At 35.7% G+C, this 26,637-nt stretch overlaps 1 protein-coding gene across 4 annotated transcripts in view; it reads right to left on the reverse strand.

Annotated features, from left to right (window-relative positions):
* The window catches only part of LOC129480675 (uncharacterized), a 499,607-nt gene that overhangs the window by 281,365 nt on the left and 191,605 nt on the right, over nt 1–26,637 (reverse strand). The window contains exon 4 of one of the 4 annotated variants that reach the window (XM_063637945.1): nt 17,814–17,945. The exons of the other annotated variants lie outside the window; for them this stretch is intronic. Coding sequence (XP_063494015.1) covers nt 17,814–17,945 — 132 coding nt within the window. The remainder of the gene's footprint in view (nt 1–17,813; nt 17,946–26,637) is intronic. 4 annotated transcript variants of the gene reach the window in all.

A 26,637-nucleotide genomic window follows, 5' to 3' on the forward strand; every position in this document is an offset into this window, starting at 1 on the left:
AGTTTGAGAATGGCAGCCTCTGCTTCTCTCCTTCATACTCTCACTCCTTTCTGAAGATGCAAAATGACTTATCTAATTGGAAACCTTGGAATTTGCATACCTGCAAGGAGCATGAAATATCCTGTCTTTTCTTGCTGAGAGTAAATTAACGAAACAGGCTCTGCTTCCATACACCAGACAGGGTGCAGTTTTAACAAGGGGCAAATTCAATTTGTAGGTGAATTATTAGGATGCCCCTTTGGTTGCTTTTTCTAAGCCAAACACTTTTACCCAGCCCTTGTACTAATACTGTAAATGTGGTTATCTGTCTGACTCCTCTATTTCCTAACCAATTTGTACTTTTTAATGGAATGAGGGATGTGCTTTAACATCACTCCTTAAATTCCAACATTAAGCTGTACAAATCTTACACTTGGATCAAGTTTGTTACTTGCTAATCATCACTAAAGACACATGACCCTTCACTGTCTTAGTCATGTCATTCCCTCTGCCTAGAACAGCCTCCTGTTTCCCATGGCTACCTGATTAAACCAGACCTCAGGATCTTCCTCTACCATTTTTCTCCCTATGAATGGCGTGAGCATCCAACTAGTTGTCATTGCCAGAAATCCAGATACTCTCTTTGACCCCTCTCCATTCTTTCCCACTTTAACAACCCATCATCAGGCTTGCCAATATCATCCTACAAATCTCCCTTGAGTGTTTTTTGCATATCTTCATCACCACCACCACCACCCAAATAGAACCCAGTGCCCCTCCTTCATGGACCACTGCCATAAGCCCTTAAGTCTGTCTTCCTGCTCCCACCTTGTCTCTTGCTTCCAAACTCTCAACCTTTCAGCCAAAGTGATCTTTTCTAAATGCAAATCTGATCATGCACCACATCATGTTGGCCTGCCCAACAGCACACACTTTTAAAATATTCCATGTCTTTTAGTTGCACATAGAATAAAGATTTACTTTTTTTTTTGGAAACAGAGTCTCACTCTGTCACCCAGGTTGAAGTAGAGTGGCACCATCATAGCTCACTGCAACCTTGAAATCCTAGGCTCGAAGCGATCTTCCTGCTTCAGGCTCCTGAGTAGCTAGGACTACAAAGTGTGTGCCCCCACACCCAGCTAAGGAATAAAGATATACTTTTTTTAAAAAGGCAAAATTTAATTTCTTGTTCAGGCTGTTTGTTCCTGTGTTCCCTGGCTTTCTCCAGGCCAATTACCCTGGTTTTCTTACTGTTGCTAGTTTCGGTCATCTTCGCTCTTCACAGGATTTTGTACTTGTGTTTCCCCAGACCTGAAATATTTTTCCTGTTTCTCTCCATGTGCTTAACTTTCTAAATCTCTGTTCACTTGCCACTTCTCTGAAAATTATTTATGACTTTGTTAACTAAGAAAATATTTTCATTTTTTCCTCATGGATCTAAATTCCTCTGCTTTGTGGGATTTGTCCCATTTGTGATTTTGCATTGCATTTATTTATCTGATTATTTGTAAAATATCAGTATATGTCACCAAACATAAGCCCCATGAGGACAGAGGCTGGAACTGATTTTGCTCATGTAGCACAGTCCTGGCACACAGTAATTGTTCAATAAATATTGGTTAAGTGTATATATAAATGCATAGATGGATAGACAACCTCCCAAAGTAGCTGCAGTATTAAATTAAAGCCCCCCTCTGGCCTATTAGTTGATTCTTGTGGGAGCAGCAAAACTGGACAGCCAAGGTTTGTCTTTAGGACTGTGGTGTAATTGCATCTGCTTTGTTGTAATGTCTCTTAGGGAGAAATATCCCTGACTGAGAGTGATCAAGGAAGGGAATACAACTGTTGTCAGAGGAATCCTGTAGGTAAAGAAATAGAGCTGTGGAAAAGAAAAAGATGTTCAAAGAAAGGCAAATAAATTGATTGCACTAACACGTTAAAAAAATAAATGTTTACATGCCAATATCCAATTGATTTACTTAATTAAAAAATTGACTGAAAATATAGTAGCGAATAGAGTAAAAGCTCTCTTTATCTTCACAGAGCTTACATTGTAGGCTTGGGAAAATAAAAACAAAGAGTAAATAATTCTTCACCTATTACTGTTGGTATAAATTGGTACTACAATTCTGGTAGAGGTTTTGCCAATACCTACTCTAGCTGAAGAGATATATACATATATATACATATGTCTATGTGTGTGTGTGTATATATATATATATCCTTTAATTATATTTGTGGTTATAAATCTACAAAATTGCACAAATTTTTCCTTAAAAAGCATGCACAAGAATGTGTAGAGAAGCATTGAAAAATATATCAAAAATCATCAAAATGTTCACAGACAGTTGAATAAATAAATTTTAGTGTATTCATAGAATAGAACATTTTAGAGTAATGAGCATGGGCAATCCAAACTACAGCCAACACCAGAGATGAGTCTCACAAACAATGTTGAGCAAAAGAAACCGGGCAAAAACGAGAACTGACTGTACGAGTCCATTTATGTAAAGTTCAAAAACAGGCAAAACTTAACTTTGGCATAAAAAGCCAGGATATAAATTATCTTGGGGGATTGGTGATTGAAAGGAAGAGCAAGGTTTTCCAGGTTGTTCATACTCTTCAGTCACTGTATTTCATGGGTATATTCATGTTGTAAAAATTAAGTAAGCATTTCTTTTATAATTTAGGTACTTTTCAGTATATGTGTTAAATATAATTGAAAACATTTTTTTATTTTCAATTTACCTCTTTTATTTCCTTCTCAGTCATTTTTTGTCATTTCTACTTTTCTGGAAAAACTGTCATTTCACATAAATTCTCCAATTTAATGGCATAAATTTATATTTACAACGTTATTATGTTTAAATCTTGACCGTATCTATAAATATTCCCTGTTGTCTTTCCTCATATTTGGACTTCCTATTTCTTTCTTGCTCTTAAAATAACTTTTCTACTTTATTAATCTTTTCAAAGAACAACACTGATTTCATTGGCCCTATTATTATCCCCAAGTAACAGGTGGGTCATAAAGAAGTTAAGTAACTTGCCTGAGGTTACACAGGTAGTCTGACCCTGCTTTCCCCACCATTGAACAAACCACCTCACACAGGAAATACACATGCAACACTACTTCTAAAGATACAAAAAATCACATACACACACACACACACACACACATTTGCCTAAACTCTGAATTTATACTGTGTTTACCTACAGAAAGGACACTAGAATTGACTGGGAGTGCAGAAGGTCACATGAAAATTAGCATTCTCTGTGATATTTTTCTTGTTTGTTTTGTAGAGACGGGATCTCACTATGTAGCCCAGGCTGGTCTTGAACTCCTGGGCTCAAGCAATCTTGCTGCTTTGGCTTCCCAAAGCACTGCTTCTATAATGTTTAAAAACACTTATAAACAAAATAAATTCACATAATTTTGTTATCCATGGATTGAATTAAATTAAAAATGAGAACAGATATAAAAGATACAAAGGTCAAACCATCCCTTCCTGATCTTTCTCTTGCCGTTCATGTTAGCTTATCACTTCCAAGGCAACCCAGGCTGCAAAGCTAGACTTTCTCACGTTGCCAACTTTTTACATTCTTACCCTGAAGCCATTTTACCTCTGCTGAACCACATCCCTGATGTCAGAGGACTTTGCTTTATATTTGTGTCTATAAAGAGCCTATGTGGTTCACTTCCTGAATATTTCTTCTTTAATGATTAAAAAAATCTTGGTGTCTGGGAGCCAGGCACAGCCAAGTGGGGTGAGGGTAGGAGGCAGAAACTTGCAACGCATGAGCTCCATCAGCTATTTCAACATATCTTTGCTCCCCAGCTAAATAAGTTTCTTAAAGGCTTGATCTTATGCATCATTGAATCCAAACAACTAATTCCTTGCCTTATACATACTGCAAACTTATTCACAGTTCATAATAAATAATCTATTGGAAAGTGTTCTAAACAAAAAGTGTTCTCTTTGTAGAACTGGTACTGCACCTGAATGCTTACAAAAAAATGTTTATTTAGGATTACTAGCATAATGATATTTTCTAGTATTTTTTAAGTACTTTTAGATATTTAGCACCATGCAGCAGAAATCCTATAAAAACTTTCTTATAATTAACCTCCTACTCAAAAGATTATACATGATCCAAACTTTTTCCTTTTCTTCCCAACACTGAGGAATGGCATACAAAGAAGTCTTGATGTTGAGTACAAGTGATAAAGAAAAAAAATTTAAAAGAAAGGGAAAAAGTTTTCTGCAAACTTGTTGCCACACATTAGTCTTACATGAATTTATCCATTAATTATATTAATGCTGAATGGACCACATTACCTAAAGTTGTGCAAGTGTTTGCCCCAAAACTTAACTTCCGCAAGAACCTGGAATAAACAAAAGCAAACTCTCTTTGAAGGAAGTCACATCTATCTTAGACCTTGATGAACCTTGAAAATAATTTTCTCTAGGCAATGACTAGCAAGCAGCAGAAGATAACATGCTCTCAAAGAAGTAAGACAATGTAAAAGACGCCAGAAGAAAAAATAACAGAAACAAATCTGCAAAGACATCAAATATTAGACTTATCAGACAAAAATGTTAAAAACAACTATGCTTTTATGCAATGTACCCATGTAACAAACCTGCACAGGTACCCTGAATCTATAATAAAAAATTAAAATAAAAACTATGCTTACCAGGTTCAAAAAAATAAATAGCAAATGAAAGTATCTGCAGAGGAGAAGAAAGTGCAAAAAAGATTTGAAAAATAACTAAATGTTGGAATTAATAATACAATGACTAAAATTAAAAACTCGTTAGCCCCATTTGAACATGTATCCACAACAAGAATTGGCAAACTGGAAGACATATCAGAAGAAATTACCACATATGCAACAAAGGTCTGTCTCAGAAAACTTAAGTGGTAAGTCCTCAAGACATTCAACATTTAAAAATAAAAAGCATAATATTGATCTTATATAACCTCTTCCAAAGAATAGAAGAAGTGAAAACACTGCACAACTCAATTTCTGAGGACAAAACAAGAACTTTAGGACAATCTCATTTATGAACACAGATATAACCATTCTAAACCAATTACTAACAAACTGAATTCTGCTATATATATAAAATGAATAAAACCATGAATAACTTTATCTCAGGACTACAGAATAAGTTGAACATTGTAAAATCTATGAATATATATAAAATAAGCATAGAAAAAAAGGTTGGTTAAAAAAAACTTTTGCCAAACTGAAAATAAAAGGGAACTTTCTGAATATATGAGTTGTCTAAAATAAGCTACAGTAAATGTACATGATGAATTATTGAAAGCTCCTTTTTGATACCATGAACATGTTAATGATGCTGCTATCAACACTTTTATTAAACTTTGCATGTGTTATCCTATCCAACAAGGTAAAATGAGAAATTAGGCATACAATGGGACTGGCAAAGAAGAATTATTCAATAAACTCATACTTGGACAACGGGTTCTGCAGTGGGAGATTGGATACCTAAAAAGCAACTCACACAAAGCTCTTTTCAGATAGACTAAGGATTCAAAACTTTTAAAACAGAATATAGGAGAAGATTGTTTTAACTACGGGGTAAAGAAAATTTCTTAAACATGGCACAATATAAAAATCATACATAAAAAAATCTGTAAATTAGACTAGATTAAGTACTTTTGATTATCAAAAACTTACAGAAATATGTTTCAATAAAGATGGTGGAAAGTCAAGTGATAGCTGAGAAAAAATATTTAGAAAACACATATTACTTATAAAAGATATGTATTTAGAAAATGTATATTACAGAATGTGTATGAATCAAAAAGAAAAATAAAAACATTAAAAATAGGACAAATTACAAGTCTTAAAACACAAACGACCAATAAGTTTGTTAAAATGTTAACTTCATTCATAACTATGGAAATGCTAATTAAAACTATAAGTAATCTATCTTTCTAATTCACCATTTTGTCAAAGAATTATAAAGACATGGAGCACTTGGAATTCACAAATAGCCACTGGCAACAGAATTGATTTATAAGTTGATGTATATTCATATTATGCAGCAGTGAAAATAGACAACTATAGTTATGTAAAGCAATATGGAAAAATATTTAAAAATAATTATGAATGAAAAAAATACCAAGCCACCAATGAAAACTTGTAGTAGGATTTCATTTACATAAAGGCAAAGACAAGCAATGCTGAAAAGTATATTGTTTAGAAATACAATTGCATGACATAAATTATAACACAAAGTTCAGATAGTAGTTACTTTGGGGTGGGAGGTTAGTAGGAGGCTTTAGAGGTATTCATTTCACAGGAATGTGAGGATTTTATGAGCCCAGACTGAAAGTTTCATGAGAGCAGAGACTAATATTTTCTCTTCTCCATTTTATTTCCTGAGCCTAGAAAAATGCATGGCATATTGTATTTGATCAACAAACATTTATTGGTTAAATGAATGAATAAATGCCCTTTGTAAACTGTAAAGCTGTGGAAATCACAACATTCTTATTATGATTTACTGTAGTTTATTTGATACAATCAAATAGAAGGTAATTAGTTTTAACATTGAGGGAACGTTATTGAAAGTTTTATGTTAACCCATAACACTTTGGCAAAATAAATTAAATTTTTAGTTTCTACATTTGTGACAATTGAAATTCCATTTAAATTGCCACATGAGGATGAAACGAATATGAAATCTGAATTCAGGTGAGCATAATTTGAGAAGCAAAGGCAAAAAAAAGATAAAAATTTCATTTGGTCAGATCTGCAAGTTCTACTATATAAAGTTTTTTTTAGAAAATACTTCACAAGTTGGAAGTTTGTGAAATGTGGTTAACATGGAAGTAATTGAACGTGTTTGTGAACTCAAATGCCCCATCTACCAATGTGTCTCCAATTAGAAAAAGGCATCAGATGAATTAAATGTTAATTATATTTGAAGTGTGGAATAAAGCCATAGTAATCCATTGTACATTTGCCAGTTTTCTGATTTTTTGGCTCCATTATCCAATTGTCCTGCTGAAATGTTTGTATATCGCATGTGAAAAATATGTATTTGCATGTCCATTAGGCAAAGTCATGTAATACACACTATATATTGCTCCCGGCTGTGTTTAACGAATCTATCCAATGAGTGAGCAAAGTCTTCAAGTTACAAACAATATTCAAAGAAGACTTTTATCTCAACCAGACACTATGTTTTGGTCATGTTACTCACCCAGAATATTTTTATATACATATAATTTGAGACAGATCACCAATAAGAGAGATTTGTTCAGAGAAAGAATTGCATGTTTTGAAGGTCAAGTTTATTATTTTATTTAGTTTTTTTTTTCCACCTATTGGCTTGTCATATCTCTGGAATTATGTCCAACTAAACTTGAAAATATTGTAAAATGCCATGAAAGAAATATATTGAGGAAATGTGGTTTATTCTGGGAATGGGAAGTCTACACATATTAATAGGCTTTCTTTGCACCCACCTCTGCAACTAATTCTGAATAGATGTCCTTGATGTATTTAAGAGACAAGGTGATAAAAGATTAGAGAACTGTTTTCTTTCAGAAGCTGGCTCATCTAAGAAAGCACCAGTATTTGAAGAAAGTTCTCTTTTCAAAGTTTGAGTTTCCATCTGTATATACACAGAATAGTGTATTATGCTAAAACATTTGGTTTTTAAAATGGCAGCCAAAGTTGCTGTCTGTCCGGATCTATTTTGGACCATTGTATATTCAATATAACATAAAAAATAGACCTTATATGTTGTAAGTAATCTAAAATGGGTGTATCCAAACAAATTTTACAAATTACTGTTACAGCAAACTGTGTATATAATGACACTAATATCTCTACTTTTTGATATCCAAATTCTTTCTTGGAAGAGATGATTTCTTGAGAAATGCCTCCACAAATTCAGGCTTATTTTATCATATGGCAAAATAAAATAAAGAAATGGGTAGTTTGCCATACTACATGAATGCTGGCATTGGATAAAATGTCAAATATTTTGATCAAAATTATTTAGACAGTAGATTTAACTAACTTCTTGATTTTTAACTATAATGATGACACACTTTCACAAAGATTTCATAAATGAAACGTATTAATATCATATTTTAGTTATTAGTAATATATATGATATCAAATATCCATATTGAATGGATATTCATCAATAATTTGGTGTTTTCAAATATCCAGATGTCTGGTTTTAATCAGATGAAATCTGGGGATAGTTGACTAAATTCGTTTCCTTTTCTCTATGCCCTGTTCAAAATCTTCCAGCCTATCTCAACATTGATTGAGGATGGGTAAAGAAATCAACTTTTTTAAAATCTCATAGGCCTATTAAATTGTTTAATAAAAATATTTTCTGTCTTTCATTTTATTTACAGAGATTTAAGTCTAGTCTAATCTGTTCAACCTGTTAATCATTGTCAGGTGCCAGATTCTAATTTGTTCTCAATATGCCTGTTTGACTTTTCATTCCATATTCTTTGAGTTAAATTTCGATTACTTATTTGAATGTTATTTAATACAGCTCCTACATTTAAAATAAAACCAGCAGGTAAAATGAATTCTGGCTTAGTATAAAGAAGTTGTTACCAAATTAGTGTTACATATACAGATGGATGTGGCTCAACAACAATGATTTAGACAAAAGAAACAATGACTTGAACTGACATGTGTGGCTGTGACTCAGCCTCTAACGAGCTTGTGAATAAATCCAGATTTCAGCACATTGATCCAGTTGCTTTCAGTACCTCTAGAAGGTGGTATATCAAGAATCCCCATGCTACTGTTTGAGAAAACAGATTCTGCTGCTACCTAAGAAATCAACTGGAAGGCATTTTTATAACCTTACACCACACAAGGAAAAGCTGAAAAGCAGTACTAATACATGCAAACTACATCACTTGGAGAAAGATGATCTAGAATATAACTTTTAATATTTGACTATTTAAATTTTTGGTAAAATACTATCAGCCTGAAGAAGAGGAAAAACATCTTAAAAAAAAAAAAAAAGCAAAATCTCACACACAAAAAAATCTCACATCCATTAATGCATACATATTCATCTTTGTGTTGGGAAAATCTAAAGTAGAACATTTTGGTGGACTTCCTACAGCCTATTTTAACAATATAGTTATGCTGATTACACTATCTAGATTTAATTTGAGTGAAACATATCCACACCATAAAAATATTGCTTTGTACTATTAGAGTGATAAATGTAAATGGCATCCCTAGTCCTTAAACCAACATAAATAGCAATCCAATATCCTAGTTCCCCTAAACTGTGCTCTCATTAAGGCTCAAAGATGGAGTGAAAGGGAGCAATCCTGGAGCAAGGGAAACAAGAGGGAGAGACAGGATGGTTAGCTCTAAGGCTCAGGGGTTGCCTGGAGGCCCCCGATATGAGGATGTCAACAATGACACTTACTGGGTAATTACACGCATAAAAAAGTGAAAACACCATGACTTGAATTTGGGGATAAGGAGTCTCTGGGATGAAAAACAGTTGTACCAAAAGGAATGAGTCAGAATGACATGTATCTAAGGCAGTGGTTCCCAACCTTTTTGGCACTAAGAAATGATTTCCTGGAAGACTATTTTTCCATGGATGGTGCGTAGGGGGCTGGGGGTGGTTTCTGGATTAAACTGTTCCACCTCAAATCATCAGGCATTAGACTCCCATAAAGAACTTGCATCCTGGATCCCTCGCATGCACAGTTCACAACAGGGTGCTTGCTCCTATGAGAATGTATGGCCCCACTGATCTGACAGGAGACGGAGCTCAGGCGGTAATGCTGCTTGCCTGCCACCAACCTCCTGCTATGCAGCCCAGTTCCTAATAGGCCACAGGTACCAGTCTGCTGCCCAAGGGTTGAGAACCCTGATGGAAGGATTATTAAAAGGAATGTTTAGAAGCACATTAATGTAAGTTCCAAATGTTATTAAAGTAGCAACATCCTTTTTGGTAATGTCAGCTTCCCCAAACTGTCCATGCCCTGAGAATCTGAGATAGTGCCTAACACATGGTAGGCAATGAATTCTTAATTTTAAAAAATTTGCAGTGATTTCATGCATTTCGTTGAAATCTGTTTCATGTATACATCTCATCTAGAGGCAGTACCCAGTACCTCTTTCCCTTAGTCTGTTCTGGGGTTCCCTGTTTCCTAACACCAAACTTAATTTGAACTCCAGCTAATTTGAAAACCTCCAGATGTCAATAAAAAGAGAGCAGAAATGAAGCCAAGTTACCCCAAAGAGTCCACATCTGATATACAGAACAAATGAACCCAAAACTCCACAAGCCAAACAACAGTGGGTTTTAAATTCAACCTAAATTCAAAGGTAGCAGGCAAAACTATTTGCAAAAATTGATCAAGAAACAATGAGAACTCCTAAATCTGTTACTCCAGGGGAAACAGTGAAATTCTCATTGTGGCATTTTTAAGAAAGGATAAGTACATCAAATATGACAAAATATACCTACCTAATCATAATGAAATGCCTTTGAAATATGAATGATTTTATTCTTATTCGCAAGTGTTTAATATATTTAGACAAAGATTTAAGGGAAAACTACACATAGCTACCACGTAGAAGTCAAGACAGCCTGGGTAGGGGTGGAAATAGTATGTATTAGTAATGAAAATTGAAGCTCCAAGGTTGTAAAATAATTTCTCCTGGTCACACAGCTACTGACCCAAATAAAGCTCAAATGTGTTTGTCTAACTCTAAAATTATGCTTTTCCCAAGGTGGACAATGTTGAAGTGACAGTTAAACCTGGCTCTCAGAGTTAGTGGTTGGGAATACATCAAGAGAAGTACTGTCATCCTCTGCTTTGTATTCTCTAACATAAACATTTACTTCTCTGATATGTCAATATTCACATTTTTAACATAGTCATCTTGTCATTAAGTCTACTTAAAACACCGTTAAATTGGAAATTTAAATGGTCACAAAATTACTTGTTGTGAAATCATGCATCTTTCTCAAGTTTCAGCTCCACATTACACTTCCTATCCATTCAAAATTTTTTTAAGAAATTGACACAGTCAAATAAATTTATCATATAGAACGTTTTATTTATATTTAAAAATATTTGTATTTCAGTTCCCTGTTATATTTACTTATGATCAAATCTGAATTCCCAAACACAGTTAAAACTAAAGTATTTTTTCAGAGGTCCAAGGGACTTAAGCTTACTAGTATCCAATGCTCTCTGGTAAAACTAACAGACAAATAAAAACTCATCTTTTATCAATAATGTTTTAATAGTTTTATGCCTAAGCACCTAAGCATCAGGGACAGGACTCTGAATGATATTCAATGCATATTTAAATCGACATGGTAGAAAGTGTTCATCAGAGTCAAACAATTGATGAGTAGGGCAACATAATACTCAATAAAACCATTCAGGGTATGTTTGCCAAACAAGAAGGTCTTGTAAGACCATGTGCTGCTAATGTAAAATGTTGCCTTTCTCTAACTTTGGTCTTTATTCTCAACCTTGCAACTGCCACACACTCACATACACAGAATAAGGAAAATCAACTCCTCCTTCTGGAAGGAAACGTTTCTTCTTTTATTTTATGATGTCTGTTCCTTATTGCTGTGATGGTGCTGTTAAAGCACACCCCTTCTTCACTAGATTACATGGGTGAATTTGAATAGACAGACACTGGAGGGGACTAGCACAGCACACTCTCTTGAATTGTCCCTTAGCTTTTCAGGCAGTTCCAGTGCCTTTGAAAAGAGTGGGAATAAAGTGACTGCTGATTAAGCAGAGGGTTTGACATGGGAATAGGTTTGTCAATTGTTTGAAAGTCACACTGCCTAGACTACAACTTTTAAAATGTAAATGCATGACACAAATACTTCCCAACAAAATAGGATGGATTTGATTGACAGGGCCACAAAGGACAGCCAAAACTCTATTCTAGCAATAAAAAAAAATATATATCTGGTGTCAGCGAAAGATAATGAAGTACTTGATAGATGTTATCTTCAATGTAATAATCCAAAATTATTTTTAGTTTTAGTTTCTATAACAGTTATTTCTTAAGCATTTTCAATTTCCAGAAAAATTTTCCAGATGCCTACTTTGTCAGATTGGATTCCCTGAATAATTTTAAATAGGATAGCATCAAATACTACTTAACAAAAATCAACTTTTCTGGTAATACGTCAGTTTAATTTCCAGGCCAAAAAATAGTTAAATTTTACAAAATTCCATGCTGATCAATTTTATCAGAAGCTTCTTCCATCCAACTTAGAGAGCTGACACAAAGATGTAGCTTTCATGTTGTGTAGGATAGGGAAGGATTGGGGGCTACACAATTGTTTCACTGATCAAGGTTGATTTTGGTCACTATTTTGTCACTAATAATGTTAATGGAGAAACAAATAAAAGCCTTGATGTTAGATACATTAAAAAATACTCATTTCTTCAATCCCCAAAAATATTAACCAAAATATGCATCAAAATGAAGGTATTGAACACAATCACAGTTTATATTTTAAAATTAAAATACTTCTAGGAATAAAAAAGGGAAAGGAAAAGAAAGACAAATACAAAAATAAATGAAAGAAAAGGATATGTATTATTCATAATCACTAATGTATGGAATCACCTAAGTGCCACCAACAGATGACAGGACAAAGAAAATGTAGGATATATACACAATGGAACACTATTACAGCCCCTGAATCATTGTGTCCCTGTGTCCATACATGTTATATCTGTTTTTTTATTTTTAATTTTTGCAGTACATGGTAGGTGTATATATTTATGAGGTACATGAGATACCCTGACACAGGCATGCAAGCAATGCATAGTAATCATATAATGGTAAACAAAGCATCCCTCCCATCAAACATTTTTCCTTTGTACTACAAACGATCCTAGTATACTCTTTTAGTTATTTTTAAATGTACAATTTAATTATTAATGACTATAGTTCCCCTACTGTGTTATCAAATACTCTTATTATTTCTAACCTTTTTTTTTAAATCCAGTAACCATCCCAAATTCCTCCCCACCCCAACTACCCTTCCTCCTCACCCCCACTACCCTTCCCAGCCTCTGGTACATGTTATGTCTGCTTTAGAAGCAAATTAAATCACAAATACAATTCGTTTCTTTAAAACACTTAAGCATGAACAAGCACACTTTTTTCACATTGCATGCCTCACTAACAAAACCTTCAAACTTCTACTTTAGACATTTCTGTTTTTCAAAGTTCCATCATGGCAGGAAAAACAGATTTTTCTCTCTTTTTTTTTATTTTTATTTTTTTGAGACGGAGTCTCGCTCTGTCGTCCAGGCTGGAGTGCAATGGCACGATCTGGGCTCACTGCAAGCTCTGCCTCCCGGGTTCGCGCCATTCTGCTACCTCAGCCTCCCGAGTAGCTGGGATTACAGGCGCCCGCCACCGCGCCCGGCTAATTTTTTTAAATTATTTTTAGTAGAGATGGGGTTTCACCATGGTCTCGATCTCCTGACCCGCCCGCCTCGGCCTCCCAAAGTGCTGGGATTACAGGCGTGAGCCAGGGCGACCGGCCTTTTCTTTCTTTTTTTTTTTTTTTAACTCTTCCCATGCTATGTCTGTATAGCAGCACTTCCTCCCTCTCTTACATTTCTTGCAGGAAGCTCATATCCCTTGTTGTCTAGGCGCCCTGCACAAACTGCTTGCCCACCCAAAGCCATAACTGATCTCAACAAAAGAAGATGCCTTCTAGATCAATGAACCCAAACTCTGAGAAGGCATTTAAATAATCTTCTGTTATTTGCCCATGCCCTTTAGTCTTATCTCTCTCTTCAGCCAACTTCTAGATAAAATTATTCAAATACAAAGCTCTCAACAAAAGGAATGGCTTTTCCACATCTGCTTTCCGACCATGTTACAGAAGTCTGCAAGCAGACTTTACCACTTCCAAATCAGTTGTAAAATATAACTGTAAAGATTATGGCCAGAGACTGGGTGTGGTGGCTTACGCCTGTAATCCCAGCAATTTGAGAGGCCAAGGTGGGTGGATCACTTAAGGTCAGGAGTTCAAGACCAGACTGGCCAACCCAGTGAAAATCCACCTCTACTAGAAATATGAAAATTATCCGGGTGTGGCGGCGGGCGCCTGTAATCCCAGCTACTCAGAAGGCTGAGGCCCAAGAATCGCTTGAACCTGGGAGGTGGAGGTTGGAGTGACCTGAGATCGCACAACTGCACTCCAGCCTGGGCAACTGAGTGAGACTCCATGTCAAAAGGAAAAAAAAAAAAAGATTATGGCCAGAGACTCATCATTTAAATAAGTTTTTTATTTGCTTGAAAAACTCAGATCAACAAAGATATCTAAAGCAAAATGGACTCAAATGTGTCTTCCCTACATCTCTTACCTTAATAAATATGTTATTCTCTTCTCAGTTTTGATTCATCAGGGGATTGAATCATATATTGAAGAATGTAGCTGCTATACTGAAAAACCTTGAAGTCACAGAGGCTTAACAAAGTAGTAAGTATACTTCCTGCTCACATCACCATCCCCTTTTTTTTTTTTTTTTTTTTTGTTCTGGTTCAGAGGACTTCATGGTGATCTGTCAGGGAACAGATTTCTCTTCATCTTCTGGCTGCCTCCTCTTTCTTCAGCCAGTGAATAAAATAGAGATTGAGAGAAGACACATTTGCTTCTTATCCACACATCACTTCCACTCATCATTCTACATTGGAGAATTATTCACGTGCTCCCTTGCCTCCAGATTCAAGGTGGGGAGAGCTGAGAAAAGTAGGTCCCTGGCTGGACAGCCACTTCTCAGCAATAAAACTATACAATAGAATAAATGTATTAATCTTTGGTGGAAAGCTAGCATCTTTCCTGCAAAAATATCATATGCAGCAGTAGTAAAATGCTTGTGGTAAAAAAAAAATGGTTCATTTTGGCCGGGCACCATGGTTCACGCCTGTAATCCCAGCACTTTTGGAGGCCGAGGCAGGTGGATCACCTGAGGTCGGGAGTTCAAGACCAGCCTGACCAACGTGGAGAAACCCCGTCTCTACTAAAAATACAAAATTAGGTGGGCGTGGTGGCACATACCTGTAATCCCAGCTACTGGGGAGGCTGAGGCAGGAGAATGGCTTGAACCACGGAGGTGGAGGTTGTGGTGAGCCGAGATTGCGCCATTGCACTCTAGCCTGGGCAACAAGAGTGAAAACTCAAAAACATAAATAAATAAAACAAAAATTAAAAAATGGTTCATTTTGTTGATATCTATTGAGCTCAGGTAATATTTGACTAAAAGCTGACAAACAACAGAATAAAAAGAACATTGTTTGAAATAAGAATGTTAATAAAGCTATTCTAATGATATAAGTAAAAATATTGTGACCTTATCATCTTGTCTATAGTTGTACAACATTGAACGCTACTTTTCACTAAAAATTGTATTTCATATAAGTATTGGATTTTCATCATCCTCTTTCACTGTTCCAATGCCTTTTTTACCTCTTATCAGTGGAAAACAGGCCAGCTGTTGCCAGGAAAACACGTGGTGATGCTGCTACTTCAATGATGATGAAGAACACTTGTTTGGGTGATTTTTTTTTTTTTTTTTTTTTTTTTTTTTTTTGACAGAGAGTCTCACTCTGCCACCCAGTTTGGAGTGCAGTAGTGCGATCTCGGCTCACTGCAACCTCTGCCTCCCGGGTTCAAGCAATTCTCCTGCCTCAGCCTCTTGAGTAGCTGGGAATACATGCATGTGCCACCACCCCGGCTAATTTTTGTATTTTTAGTAGAGACAGGGTTTCACCATGTTAGCCAGGCTGGTCTCAAACTCCTGACCCTAGGTTATCTGCCCGCCTCAACCTCCCAAAGTGCTGGGATTATAGGCGTGAGCAATTGTGCCTGGCTGAGTGATTCTTATATCCCAAACACTGTTTTTTTTTTTTTTTTTTTTTTTGACTTTCACTTTAGGTACAAGGGGTACATGTGCATGTTGGTTACATTGGTAAATTGTATGTTGCTAAGGTTTGATATATGAATGATCTGCCACCCAGGTGGTGAGCACAGTACCTGATGGCTAGTTTTTCAAACCTTGCCCATCTTCCTCCTTCCCCTTCTAGTAGTTCCCAGTGTCTATTGTTCCCATCTTTGCAGACACTGTTGTTTGTATATTACATACAAACTCTTTTAATCCTACTACAATCCCATAAGGTAGAAATTGTTACATTCACCCTCTTAGCAAATGAGAAAACTGAAATTTAAATTACCAATATAATGTAATCCACAAGTGGCAGAGCAGACATTTGAAATCAAGGAGTTTGGCTCCAGAGCCCAAGCTTTAAAACAATATGCCATATACTCTATTTTAAATAAACTGCTCTTTTCCCCCAAAGAGCCCCAGCTCCATCAGAACACATGAGAACAGAATCTGCAAGAATTTTTACACCTATGGTATATACACCTCATCAAAGATCCCTAATCTTTCTCTGTGTGTCAAAAACTATTTTAATGAAACTTCACTTTCTTTCCATTCTTGATAATAAATTGATGAGTGTATGGAACCAAAAAGGTTGTCATCATAGGTTTGTATCCAAGAAAGAAATAGGTGTTGTAGAAGAGTAAGTAATGTTCTTAGGCTATAAAGAAGGTCTGTTTGCTAGAACTTTAAATGGGAGGGAATATGATTTCTAGGCATCTCCATTAGCAACCTCTAATTTTCATAAAGTACAATGGAAAGCAGTTTCAGTGGAATTTTACCATGATATCCATCATAGCAAAATTCTTCTCAACATAGGACTAGAAGGAAGGTTCCTTAACCTGATAGAGTATTTACAAAATCATACAATAAACATTAGACTTAATGTTAAATTATTTAAATGGTGAATTATGGCCATTTCTGTTCAACATTTAGCTGAGTTCCTAGCTAGTACAAGAAAACAAGTAAAAGAAATAATACTTATATGAATGAAAAAAGAGAACTAAATCTGTAATTATTAGCTAAGTTTTTAAAATGATTTTTTATGTAGAAACTTCAAAAAGTATTCAGAAAACAGTAACAAAAAGTAAGCTTAGCAAGATTTTTGAATATGACAACAAATTAAAATAAATTATATTTATACATACCTATAATTTAAAAATAGAAAATGGATTATTTTAAAAGATAATACTTCAAATAACATTAAAAAACAGACAGCTAATAAAATGTATGCCAGTTTTACCCTGAAAATTAAAAAACATGAAGACATTAAAGATGACCTAATAAAATGAAAGAAGAAATCATGTTCTTAGATTAAAAGTTCCAATAATGTAAATTTTTCAGTTATGCTCCAAATGATATATAAATTTAATGCAATCTCAATTAAATCCCATTACTCTGTTTGGAAATTGACAAGTCGATGTTAAAATTTAAATCCAAATGCAAAAGTTACCTATTTAAAGCAATCTGCGGAAGAAAATATCTGGAGGATTTACATTATCAAATATCAAGTCCCATTATAAGCTGTATTAGTTAAAAAGTGTGATTTGTGATAAGAATAGATGAATAAACCAATAGAGAAGAACAGGGAGTTCTGAAGGAGACCCACATATACAAGAAAAGATGGATTTATATTGTATCATAACTAAACTGGAATTATGTTTCTTAACATTCCCTTTCCTGTGTATTTCTTTATCGATGTGGACCACAAGAGACATTTGGCATGAGATTTGGAGCCTGGAGGTGAAGTAGCAGGCACATTTTTAAAAACATATTCCCAAAGTCTGCATAGAGTACAGGTGCTGTTGCAGCTCATTCGCACTGTCACTTACCTGGTGGCTCGCTTTTTGGTGCAGGGCAGCAGCTGGACCTGCAGCTGCAGCAGTTCCTCCTTCAGTTTCCCTGAGCACTGGACTAGACGTGTTAGCTCCACAGGAAGCACATCCGCTTTTGCAGATCCATCACTGCAGGTGGGGTTTTGGAAGTAATGAGACTCACCTGAGTTTCAGTTTATCTGTTCAGGTTTTATCTCATCCTCACAGGGTCCAGTTGACAATACTTTCCCCACTTTATAACCATATTTCCTTTCTGTTTGACTATCTGCAACCAGACACAGAAGAAATAACCTCATATAGGCTGTTCAACCAGCCTCCACAATTGCACATGGGCAAATCCATTTAATAAACCTTTATGTATTTGCTTATCTTCTAGTGATGGTGCTTCTCTGATTGAATCCTGACTGATATCCCCTGATTTATGACAATAACAATACTGTTGTACAGAGGAAATTTTTTTCAATAACCTGTACTAGGTCATGTGAATACCTTTATTGGGAAAAAATTTTTTTGACTATTACAAATCAACTCCAGAGGCGTTCTAGATTTAAATTTGTGTGTGCATGCACACACACATGCACATGCATGCACGCACATATATACACATATATATAAAACATAACAATTGATTAATTGGGCTACTTTAAAACTGAATACTTCAGTTCATCAAAATACACTGTAAAGAGAGTCTAAAGGCAAATCATGTAGTAAGAGAAGATAATTGCAATCTATACATCAAAGGATTTGTATTCAGAATTTATAATGAAATCCTACACAGCAATTTAAAAAGGCAACACTGTACTTACTGCAAATATGAGCAAAAAATTAAATAAGCTCTTCAAAGAGGAATATTCAAATGTTCAATAAGTATATGAAAAAGTGCTCAACTTTTTAAAAAAGACATCTGAAAAATGAGAATTCAAACCACAAAGAAACCCTTGCACAGTTACCAAATTGTCAAAACTGAAAATGTCAAACAAAATCAAATGCTGGCAAAGATATGGAGCAACTAGAACTCTCATTGATTGCTGGTGAGATTTAAACTGGTTTAACCATTTTGGAAAACTGATAAAATCTAAATATATGCATTCCTTATGATTCAGTAATTCCACTTCTAAGTGTATATTTGACAGAAATGCATAGACAAATGAACCAAATGACATGTATAAGAACGTTCATAGCAGTGCCATTTATAGTGGTAAAAAACTGGAAACAACTATTTATCAAAGTAGAATACATAATAATTTCTGGTATATGCATATGTGAAATTATATACAGCAATGAAATTAAATGAACTACAAGTCCACATAACAAAATGAACAAACACACATGAACTGATTAAAAGATGTCAGCTAAAACAGAGCATAGATATTCCTCCAACTTATGATTGGGTTACATCCTGATAAACCCTTCATAAGTTGGAAATATCACAAGTTGAAACTGCAGTTAATATGCCTAACCTACTGAACATCATAGCTTAGCTTAGCTTACTTTAAACATGCTCAGAACACTTACAGTAGACTACAGTTGGGCAAAAGCATATAATACAAAGCCTATTTTATAACAGACTGTTGAATATCTCATGTAATATATTTAATAATATACTGAAAGTGAAAAACAGGATAGTAGTGTGGGTTCTCACCATTAATGTACACAGCCGAAAGCTCACTGTGCCTGAAGAATGTTTGAAGCATTGAACTAAAATTAATTTCTAGATGATGAGAAAGCTGCAGAGACAGTGTCATCAATCTCTCTTCTGAGGAGTCTCAAGAACAGCTGGTAGAAGGCACTGGAGCATCCTACGCTTGATAGTTTAGCAGGTGTGATGTTCTTTGGGAGGAAGTCAAGTATCTATTTACCCTAATTGTGTGGCTGACTTGGAACTGCAGCTCATTGCCACTGCTCAGTATTGCAAAGGAATATTGTACCACATATCACTAGTCTGAGAAAATATCAAAATTCAAAATGTCAAGTACAGCTTCTGCTGCATGTATATCACTTTTGCACCAACGTAAAGTAGAAAAGTCATAAGTCAAACCGTGGTAAGTCAGGGACTGTGTGTACATATTTTATGATTCTATTTACATAAAGTTCACAAAGAGAAAACTAAGGGACTTATTACTGGAAGAGGACATAAGGAAGCTTCTGGGGGGCTGATACTCTATTTCGTTATTTGATTACTGGTTACATGCATGTATTCAATTTGTAAAAATGTATCAAGGTGTTCGCTTAGGATCTATGCACTTTTCTGTATGTATACTGTACCTAAATTAAAAGTTATATTTTAAAATGATATCATTTATTGAACATAATTTAGATCATTGTTTTGTCTAAGGACAGACATTTAGCACTGACAGAGCCAGGATAACTACAGTAGTCTGAGTCCACTGTCCATACTCTCAAAACACTATGGTATTCTTATATCTTAGTCTGCTTGCACTGCTACTACAAAATACCATAAACTGAATAGCTTACAACCAACAGATATTTATTTCTCACAGTTCAACAGGCTGGGAAGTCCAAGATCAAGGCACCAGCCAATTTGGAATCTGGTTAAAGTCTGTTTCCTGATTCGTGGACAGCTGCTTCTGACTGCATCCTCACATGGTGGAAGAGGTGAGGGTCTCTATGGGACCTCTTATATAAGGGCACTAATCCCATTCATAACAGTTCTGCCCCCATGACCTAATCACCACTCAAATGCTTCACCCCCTAATCCCCCACCTTGGGGTTTGGGATTTCAACATATGAAGTTTGAGGAGACACAAACATTCAGACCATAGCACCTATGAATTCTCATATTGTTAATAAGCAAAGGATTTTTTTCACTGGGTAGGGATACTCAATATTCATTATAAGATATAATTTCTTTGGAAATATCTGCACCAGGTTCCAAGAAATCAATGTAAAATAGAACTTAGAGTAATACTTGATCTCGTTAGGAACCCCAGCTTTAATATATAATAGAGTTAAATATAGAATTACTGTTTAGAGCAACATGATAGTAATAACAGAAAATACTATGAAGAAACAAAATACACATTTAGACCACAAAAATTTGAAGGAGACTCCTATGACATTGTCACAAGTTTCTTATTCTTTGAGAGTTATCCAAGTAACAAATATGTCTGACACACTCTATGATGGAAACCTATAGGGATTTAATTCTAAATGCCTGGTAAAGCTGTAAGCTAAGTGATTGCACACCAGATCAGCATTCCAAGAGATTTTGGAAGTTAATGTAATAATTAAGAATACCAAGAGTGTTTTAGATTAAAATAGATCACAGTTACTAATGTGTCGAAAGGTTTATTTGAGGATTTTAGAAGGTTTTGAGCCAAGCCTATTTTTTGAGAGTGTGTCTAAAGACTTCCATGCCTCCAGAATACTGCTGAATTTTTTAAAAGCATGAACATCACTCAACTGAAAAATAAATTTGTCAGCATAAAACAACTTTTATTTCCTTCATTCATCCAATCATTTATTTAGCCATCCCTCAAACCCCTTCTCAGTGCCAGGTATTCCATTAAAAACTGGACCCAAAAGGATACATAAAACATAAACCTTGCCTTAAAGCACCTTCCAATCTGAGAAGATTAGTAATCTGATGTAATATCAAGAGTTACAGCCGAAAATCCCCAACTGCTTAACACCGTAATCTAAGTTATAATTTCTTGAGAGTCATATTGCCACAGTAGCTAACATTTATTGAGTGCTTATTGTGTCTTCCTATAGAGTGAGCCAAATACTCATTATCACGAAGCTAGTAATTCCAGCCTCTATGTGTGTGTGTGTGTGTGTGTGTCCTCATTCTAGACTGTCACACAAAATTAACCCTGAGATCCATGGAAACATGGAATAGGGTGGCTAAAGAAACGATACTGTCAATGTAACTGCTGAAGATCCTAACACAGGAGTGTATCTCAGTGTGAAAATCACACTGTAGTTTTCACTATGAAGAAATGTGCTTTCTGTGAAATGGATATTTCTCCTTCATATTCTCTTTCAGTTCTTAGAGGACTATTCTACCTGTGTACATATTGTCTAGATATATATAATACATCAAATCTAAGGGTGAAATGACTAACTTATTTCAATGTGTTACCTTTAAAAAGAAAATGTTTTTTCCATCGTATCCTGGCTTGTGCAATGAAACTGTCTCCTGTTTCCAGCACTTGGAACTGTGGGTGTGCACAATGGTTTCCTGTCAGCCCCACATCATGGACGTGGGGAAAGGAGATTGTCCCCCTTCTCCTCTGGCCCACCCACCCCCATTCTAGGCCCTCGGGTGCTCCCATTTACAAGGTTGAATACCCAACAACAGAACCTTGTTACCACAGATGCAGACCTTCACAAGGGGGCATGGGTCACATTAGCTCTTTTGTTCTGTCTATTTTCTAAAACATGCATTCTCTTTCAATTTCTACATCTTTTTCCTTGGCTTACCCTCCCTCTTCCTTCTGCAAATCCACCCTTTTCTGCCTTGATGCACTTCCCCTATTATATTGCTTTCCTTGCAAAACAAAACTTAGCAAGGAGGCACATAGTAAAAATTTGAATGGTTATTTGAGATGGTTGTGATGTTGTGTGAGGCAGACGGAAAATTAGCAACTGCATCCTGCTAACAAGGACACACATATCTCTTCCAGTGTCCTAACAGACACAGCAGATCTTGCTAAGATCTCTGGGTACTGGAAAGACTGCTGCAGAAGGACACCGGCAAGATTTTTCACAACCCCATGGAATTCCTGCCCTCATGAAGAATTGGGGTACACACCATTGGCACTATGTGGAGATGTTAGTATAGCAGCGTCTGCCTGCTCCACGTTCTCCATACTGTTGCCTCCGGATGCATGGGTGGGATCAGTGAGAGTTAAGTTAATGGATGTTGGTGCTATCAGTAGCCATAGTAGACTTTAAACACGGCTTGTTTTCTACCCAGGATTTTCCCACCTCCCTTTGACTCACCTATATTCAACACAGTTTTTTTTCTGATAGTAACAATGGTATCTATGCTTCCTGGGTATAGACATTTATGCACCCCACCCTGAACTCAACAACATTAACAGCAATCGCCACTGGCCCACCCTGTGAAATCTCCAAATCACACTTCAGGAAAGGCCTCCAGCAAATACAGAAGAATTAAACATGCTCTAAAAATATATCAGAAAGGTGAAACTATATTTAAATAAAACTATGAAGTCATATGTGTTTATATGCACTAGCATTTCCTGCTAAAGTCAAAATTCCTGAGGAGCAGAACGTTATATAAATAGGAAAATAGGTCCATTTAACACAGCAGCTGAAGACAGGCTGGGCTCTGAGATACAGAAAAGGGAGCAAATGCCTAAAACATGGGATCAGACAGCACACTTACTTCCGTTATTCATCCAGCATCTACTCTTGCATAGCTACTGAATGTTCCCCATAATTCCAATCTCCTTAGTGAAACATAAAGACAAATGAAATTAATTATTAGATGAAAAAGAAGAGATTTTAATAAGCTATTTTATTATTGTTTCTTTGCATTATTAGTTGCTTGGTATTCAGTGATTTTCCTACTTAAAAGAATTAAATTAACAAAAATCTTCCAATCTTCTACTAATTATTTTAAAGAAAGAAAGGAAGAATGTGAAACATTTTAAACATTCTTTTAAAAACATAGAATGCACTCCAAATAAAAGTCTGCCTTTGTTATTTTCTCCCATCCCCAAATTCATGTTCCAAATGTCATTTTACAATTTGGCACATTTACATTTAAAGTAAATATTTGAAACCATGTTTAAAAGTCATTGTAATATGTTACAGGAAGTCAGGGACCCCGAATGGAGGGACTGGCTGGAGCCATGGCAGAGGAACATAAATTGTGAAGATTTCATGGACATTTATCAGTTCCCAAATAATACTTTTATGATTTCTTATGACTGTCTTTAATTTCTTAATCCTGTTATCTTCGTAAGCTGAGGATGTATGTCAGCTCAGGACCACTGTGATAACTGTGTTAACTGTACAAATTGATTGTAAAACGTGTGTTTGAACAATATGAAATCAGTGCACCTTGAAAAACAACAGAATAACAGTGACTTTTAGGGAACAAGGGAAGATAACCATAAGGTCTGACTGCCTGTGGGGTTGGGCAAAAACAGTCATGTTTTTCTTCCCGCAGAAAGCCTATAAACAGATGTGCAAGTAGGAGAGATATCACTAAATTCTTTTCCTAGCAAGGAATATTACTATTAATACCCTGGGAAAGGAATGCATTCCTGGGGAGAGGTCTATAAATGGCCATTCTGGGAGTGTCTGTCTTATGTGGTTGAGATAAGGACTGCGATATGCCCTGGTCTCCTGCAGTACCCTCAGGCTTATTAGGGTGGGGAAAACCTCCACCCTGGTAAATTTGTGATCAGACCCAGTCTCTACTCTTGAACCCTGTTTTCTGTTGTTTAAGATGTTTATCAAGACAATGCGTGCATGGCTGAACATAGACCCTTATCAGTAGTTCTGCTTTGCCTTTGTCCTATTCCCTCAGAAGCATGTGACCTTTGTTCTGCTTTTTGCCCTTTGAAGCATATGATCTTTGTACCTACTCCCTGTTTTACACCCCTTCCCCTTTTGAAACCCTTAATAAAAACCTTGCTGGTTTGAGGCTCAGGTGGGCATCACGGACCTACCGATATGTGATGTCACCCCCAGCAGCCCAGCTATAAAATTCCTCTCTTTGTACTCTTTCTCTTTATTTCTCAGCCGGCCGACACGGAAAAACAGAAAGTACCTACATTGAAATGTTGGGGGCAGATTACCCCGATATAGGGCAGAACATTATACAAATAGGAAAATAGGTCCAGTTAACATAGCAGCTGAAGACAGGCTGGGCTACGAGATACAGAAAAGGGAGTAAATGCCTAAAACATGGGATCAGACAGCACAATTACTTCTGTTATTCATCTAGCATCTGCTCTTGCATAGCTACTGAATGTTCCCCGTAATTCCAATCTCCTTAGTGAAATATAAAGACAAATGAAGTTAATTATTAGATGAAAAAGAAGAGATTTTAATAAGCTATTTTATTATTGTTTCTTTGCATTATTAGTTGCTTGGTATTCAGTGATTTTCCTACTTAAAAGAATTAAATTAATAAAAATCTTCCCAATCTTGTACTAATTATTTTAAAGAAAGGAAGAATGTGAAACATTTTAAACATTCTTTTAAAAATATAGAATTCACTCCAAATAAAAGTCTGCCTTTGTTATTTGCTCCCATCCCCAAATTCATGTTCCAAATGTCATTTTACAAGTTGGCACATTTATATTTAAAGTAAATATTTGAAACTATGTTTAAAAGTCATTGTAATAGGCATCAGCAAGTGGTCTTTATTAAGACAATTTGAAAGAAACATCTCACAGTGTTCTCTTGTTCATATAATACTTTCAGAGTTTGTATTAAACAACTGAAAGCAGAATATACTGACAGGGAGAAAGCCTCTAAGTTGTTACAATGTACAGATTGATTGTGGCATTTGTAATAGAAGTTGAGCTATTAAGGAGCAGAGGCTTTTTATAATCAATTAGTTTCCTTCAAATGGCAAACTTCATGTGTATACTTTTGTTTTTCACATAGAGCAAATAATAATTTCCCATATTTCTGAGGTGATCTTGAATATATATGCAAAGTTTATATATTATAATGAGACAAATTTCCTGCTAAATCAGGTTTCTCTTCCCAGTTTTTGATGTTGGGTTGCTTTGATTGGATAAAAAAAAATCAGGAGCTGTCAATCTGTTTTCTTTTCAAGTCTTTTCTGTTCCTTTTGAAATTAGTTACAGCCTGCTTTTTGTAGCATTGTAACCAGCCTGACCTAATTTAATTACCATGACTTGCGTGGTTTAAAGATAAATACTTTTATTCAGTTTGTCTACTTTGTGTATGTTTCCCTCCCTTTCATACAATCCTCTATATTTTAGCATTCAAAACCCTTGTTATTTCTCTCTTTATTGGGCTAACACAGAGCTGGTTTTTTTGGTGGTGTCTATATTCAGAAGTTTTCTTTGATGCTACATTTGCTTTCTCCCTTTTCTGTATCTGTTTGTCTGCTGAGAATTGTGGGCCTCTGTGGGATCCAGACTAAACATTCTTTGACTTGAACCACAGAGCATCACTACTGTACGTGTCTCTGTGCAGACCCAACTACTCTAATTTAGAAACAGAAGGGGAAAAAGGAGACTGAAAGAAACATGGCAGAGCCTTGGGGCTTAGAAACACTGTATTTAAAAATTCCAGTCCACAGAATGTACTACCAGGCCCAGGAAAAGATTAGACATTCACTTCAGCTATTTAAAATGGAAAACCTATTTCTGTTATTCCAGATTCACTGTGAGTCTTGTAAAGGGAATGCATACCATTTTACTGCTGCTTTCTTCCTGAGAAAAGAAGGCATGCAGAAAGATTTTCACAGTAAAAAGATTGTGCTCTCTGGCTATTGAGCTATATGCTCTAATAAAATGAACATCATCATAGCAAGGGTAGTGAATAACCAGCGTTAAGGTCTCATGAGGGAGTGTTTAGATTGATTGGAGTTAATCTATTAACCTCCTTGAGCTCACTTGATATGTACCATCTGAGGGAGCCCTTTATTTTTCACAGAAAAGAACATATGCTGAATACTTATGGGGAATAAAACAAAGTGTAAAACCAGATCTGAGTCCTGAACAGATTGTGTCTTGCTACAGGTGTTGTATAGCCCTTTGCCTGCCCCTACAGACCCTCCTCTTAAAAAAGGTTCTCACAGCACGGTGCCTTTGCAAATTGTACCACAGAAAATGTG

The sequence above is a fragment of the Symphalangus syndactylus genome, chromosome 4, assembly GCF_028878055.3.
Source record: "Symphalangus syndactylus isolate Jambi chromosome 4, NHGRI_mSymSyn1-v2.1_pri, whole genome shotgun sequence".
Lineage (NCBI taxonomy): Eukaryota > Metazoa > Chordata > Mammalia > Primates > Hylobatidae > Symphalangus > Symphalangus syndactylus.